This window comes from Chiloscyllium plagiosum, chromosome 50, assembly GCF_004010195.1.
Source record: "Chiloscyllium plagiosum isolate BGI_BamShark_2017 chromosome 50, ASM401019v2, whole genome shotgun sequence".
In the NCBI taxonomy this organism is placed as follows: Eukaryota; Metazoa; Chordata; class Chondrichthyes; order Orectolobiformes; family Hemiscylliidae; genus Chiloscyllium; species Chiloscyllium plagiosum.
Window position 1 is genome coordinate 6,624,790 of NC_057759.1, and position 4,715 is coordinate 6,629,504.

Below are 4,715 nucleotides of genomic sequence, written 5' to 3' on the forward strand. Positions count from 1 at the left end.
GCATGTACACGTTGATTAGTTTTTCGATTATGAAACTAAATTTCACACAATCTCACTTTACCGCGTTCCCTCCTTTTACAGCTGAAAAATGACTGCTATTGAACACGCTCTCTCTCCAGAGGCTAACGAAAATAAAAGTGGGGATGAATCGAGCAGAGAATAAATTGCAGAGGTGAATGCTGCAGAGACAGTGGGAGAATTCAGTTTATTGATGCAGTTAAAGGAAATGTTAAGCCAAACCCGATCGCGAACATCCGTGACACTATTCTAAACTCTGAACATTGATCAAACAGAAAGATCACTCAGGCAGTGACCGTGCGATGAGAAATAATGTAGTTCCAGACACCCTTACAATCGTATTGTATGATATAATCTTCCTCTACTCCCAGACAGTAACAGTATCCAATAAAAGGAAATAGAAATTTAGCGATGTCAAGTACAACGGCCAGAGCTCTACAAATTAAAAGGAAAGTAATTCAACTTGACAGAGATTTCAGCTCCTTTCACAAATGCTGTGAGTGGCTCTTAAAAGAGCCTTTGGGTTGTCAGATTCAAGAATAGTCTCTTCACTTTTTGGCAGATCCCGCAGCGGAGGTTTTCTTGGGCAGCAGCACGGCCTGGATATTAGGCAGCACCCCGCCCTGAGCGATGGTCACCCCTCCCAGCAGCTTGTTGAGCTCCTCGTCGTTGCGCACGGCCAGCTGCAGGTGCCTGGGGATGATGCGGGTCTTCTTGTTGTCCCGGGCCGCGTTGCCGGCCAGCTCCAGGATTTCAGCCGTCAGATACTCCAGCACCGCAGCCAGATAGACCGGCGCTCCGGCACCCACACGCTCAGCATAGTTACCCTTTCTCAGGAGCCTGTGAACACGGCCCACCGGGAACTGCAGGCCAGCCCGGGACGACCGAGACTTCGCCTTGGCGCGAGCTTTCCCACCGCCCTTTCCTCTTCCGGACATTGTCACCAGCGCTTTTACAGAGAATGCTGCACTCCGCCCACATTGCGGTCTCTTATACCTTCGGGAGGAATGGTGGGGAGACCATTTCTGACTGGTTAGCGTCTCCTAATGTTGTTACAAGCCTGCAACAAATCTGCTTCATTCCCCAATCCGGAGAGGAGGGCGGCAACGACAGGCGGCAAATCATCAACCGCTTTCTTTCCAATTTGAAAATCCCGCCAAATTCCAAACAAAGGAGTATTGTTTCCCTGAAACCTGAAGTACAAAACTCTGAGTAAAGTTCAAAAAACATTAATATACATGATAATTTACTTTTAGTTTACAAATGTGTACTTCACACGGTCTTACTGTCCCTCATTTGCCAATCTGCATCTGTCCATTTCTGATCTTGAGAATGGGTTATTTTCTAAACCTTGAGAAGCTGAAACAAAACAGGCCAAACACTGCAGTCTGCAACCTGTCTTTTCTTTGCACATTTTAATACCACCCCGATATGCTGATGAAGCAGCATACAACATTCTTCCGGCTCAACATCGATTGCGAACACGTTTTTAAAGACGATATTTTAAACCTGTCCTCCCTCATTGCTCTCGATCGGATTCAGCAGAAGCTCCACGTTTCAGCCCGGTAGCTGTGTTGGTGTTCTCTCGGTTCGGTTTGAAAGTCTCTCACCAACAGCAGGAAGCTTTATTTTGCATTGCGAAGAATCGGATCAAACCCGCGCATTGGAAATGTAAAGTAAATCATAAGTAAATGCATCAATCGTGGGACGGAAAGACGTGGGCATTTGTCTACCAGGGTGAACAAGATAAAAAGTGACACACTGGCGCCTGATCTGCTCTCTCCACCCCACTCCCGAATAATTTGCAAAGCACTTATTAACATAAAAACATGTGGCACAAGTTAAAATGCCTTATCAAGAATCACATGCAAACTGAAACAAACTCAAAGAAATGGTTCAGCTGTCTCAGGGAAATTGTGGGTGGCTCTTAGAAGAGCCTTTGGGTTGTGGATGTGTTTGTTTCAGTGCGATGCCGTCCTTCACTTGGAGCTGGTGTACTTGGTCACCGCCTTTGTACCCTCCGACACGGCGTGCTTGGCCAGCTCCCCGGGCAGCAGCAGCCGCACGGCGGTCTGGATCTCCCGGGAGCTGATGGTGCTGCGCTTGTTGTAATGGGCCAGGCGGGAAGCCTCCCCCGCGATGCGCTCGAAAATATCGTTGACGAACGAGTTCATGATGCTCATGGCCTTGGAGGAGATGCCGGTGTCGGGGTGAACCTGCTTCATCACTTTGTAGATATATATGGCGTAACTTTCCTTCCTGGTCCGCTTCCTCTTCTTGCCGCCCTTCGCTGGCGCCTTCTTGATGATTTTCTTCGCGCCTTTCTTGGAGGCTTGCTGTGCTTTCTTCTCATCAGCCATAGCGCCGCTCACTCTCAGACACAGAATAAGGGAAAGCCGGCTCGGAGCTCCCTTTTTATAGACTGATGACGTCAGCAATGCTAATGAGGGATGGGGAAAGCCTGGTTTCTGATTGGGTAGCTTACACAGAATCATTCCCCAACATTGAGTCTCTCTGATTGGTTAGTGTGGGATCCAATGTGGATCTGTCATGAACGACAACGAAATGTGAAGTGGATGGTGATTCTGTTCCTGTCAGTCTGACTGAGGGAGATTTGTTTTGTGTCTGTGACACAGAAAGTGACTGTGGTATTGGCTCGGTTTCCTTTTGCTCGTTGTTGTGATGATGTGTTTCTAGCTCCGCATGTCTGTTTCTGTTCCTCTGTATAGGCTGGAATTAACACAGAACTTGTCACTGTGTGAAAAAAAACTCTCCATTCGAAATTGTGATTACATTTGTTGTTAAGTTACACAAACCACTGGAACCTGATTGTGAGTGTTTTCTACACTTGGGGTTGATGCAATATATTTCTGAGACCTTGACGGATAACTGTGGGCCCAGAGACCTATCGATAACTGTGTGCTTTGCAAGTACCTGCAGTGTAACTGAACCACTTTGCTGCACTTTTCATTTAGATGTCTTGCAGTTTCATGTCGGGATTTATAACATTTCTCAGTCATATGCGAATACCTGTTAACCAGCAACTGTTAACATACTATATATATATATGTGTCACTTTAACTTTGTATCTGTTGAGTCCTAATTTACACATTTGGCATTAACTCAACATCTTTGTGGAGAAAGTGAGGTCTGCAGATGCTGGAGATCAGAGCTGAAAATGTGTTGCTGGAAAAGCGCAGCAGGTCAGGCAGCATCCAGGGAACAGGAGAATCGATGTTTCAGGCATAAGCCCTTCTTCAGGAAGGGCTTATGCCCGAAACGTTAATTCTCCTGTACCCTGGATGCTGCCTGACCTGCTGCGCTTTTCCAGCAACACATTTTCAGCTCATTATCTCAACATCTGTCCACTGAGGCTCTGGTCCTCTGTGTAATAGTCAATGAGTGTTACTTCAAGACAGCTTTTATTCTGTAACCATCAAACACTGTTGTATGTGGTAAAACGTTACACTATTTGCCAGCCACTTAGAAATATTCCTCCAATCTGTGCCCCATGAGAAAGTGAGGATTGCAGATGCTGGGCTTATGCCTAAAACGTTGAGATGAAGGGTTTCTGCTTGAAACATCAATTCTCCTGCTCCTCGGATGCTGCCTGACATGCTGTGCTTTTCCAGCACATCGTATTTCATTCTGTAACTGCCAGTTTGTTGTTTCTAATCTTATATTTACTCAGTTTCAGTCAATCACTGGCATGACAGAGAGCAAATATCTCAACATCTCAAAGTTTCTGATAAAATGGATGGTTAATTTGTTTTTCACTAAGTTACAAATAAAGTGTATGATGAGTGATGCCTCCAAATCCTGTCATGCAGATACAGTGTATATGCTGTAGTTATTAATTTCTTTCTATCTTGTGTCACTTTAAATATCTCAAAGCAGAACACCATAAGCAGCATGAGAACTCTGTGACATTTCTATCTGCCTGTGTGTACTCTGTTAGGAGAACAGATCACAAAGGCTTTAGCTATGGCCTTCATCTCATTTTGATGTTTAGTGCCGATAACCAAAGACTCCCTTATGTATCAAAAAAAGATATATGGGTGCATTAGCATATATTAAGCTGATAACCCAACCCTAACTCTGTGGAACAGAAGGCTTCCCGTTCAAAACTGTATTCCTTACTCTAGATTCTCTCATGAGCAGTGCCATCCTCCCAGCATCAACTCTGTCAACTCCCGTCAGATCATTTTTTTTTGCTCTAAAGTTCATACATTGTTCTTCAAAACTCCAATGAGAATATACCCAATCATTTCATACTTACAATGAGAGCCTATGTATCAATCTGCAGCTCTAAGCTTCTGCTATGTGAATATGTGAGTACAGGTATCACCCTCTCCCAGTAAGATTCTGCTATGTGCATACTTGAATGAAGTTATCACCCTATACCTGTTGGTTTCTACTGTGTGAATATGACAGTTTCTGGTCTGTAAATGTAATAGTTTAATCAATCACATTTACAGACCAGAAACTGTCATATTCACACAGTAGAAACCAACAGGTATAGGGTGATAACTTCATTCAAGTATGCACATAGCAGAATCTTACTGGGAGAGGGTGATACCTGTACTCACATATTCACATAGCAGAAGCTTAGAGCTGCAAATTGATACATAGGCTCTCATTGTAAGTATGAAATGATTGGGTATATTCTCATTGGAGTTTTGAAGAACAATGTATGA

General features: G+C 44.4%; 2 protein-coding genes across 4 annotated transcripts in view; both read right to left on the reverse strand.

The window, feature by feature from the left end:
- Positions 1–4,715, reverse strand: part of LOC122544572 (late histone H2A.L3-like) — a 16,751-nt gene that overhangs the window by 4,848 nt on the left and 7,188 nt on the right. The window contains exon 2 of one of the 3 annotated variants that reach the window (XM_043683890.1): positions 552–570. The exons of the other annotated variants lie outside the window; for them this stretch is intronic. Coding sequence (XP_043539825.1) covers positions 567–570 — 4 coding nt within the window. The 3' untranslated portion in view covers positions 552–566. Of the gene's footprint in view, positions 1–551; positions 571–4,715 lie in introns of those variants that run through there. 3 annotated transcript variants of the gene reach the window in all.
- LOC122544596 (histone H2B 1/2-like) lies at positions 1,779–2,390 on the reverse strand. The gene has a single exon (XM_043683915.1). It carries the CDS (start codon positions 2,376–2,378, stop codon positions 1,998–2,000), a length of 381 nt encoding a protein of 126 aa, XP_043539850.1. The 5' UTR covers positions 2,379–2,390; the 3' UTR covers positions 1,779–1,997.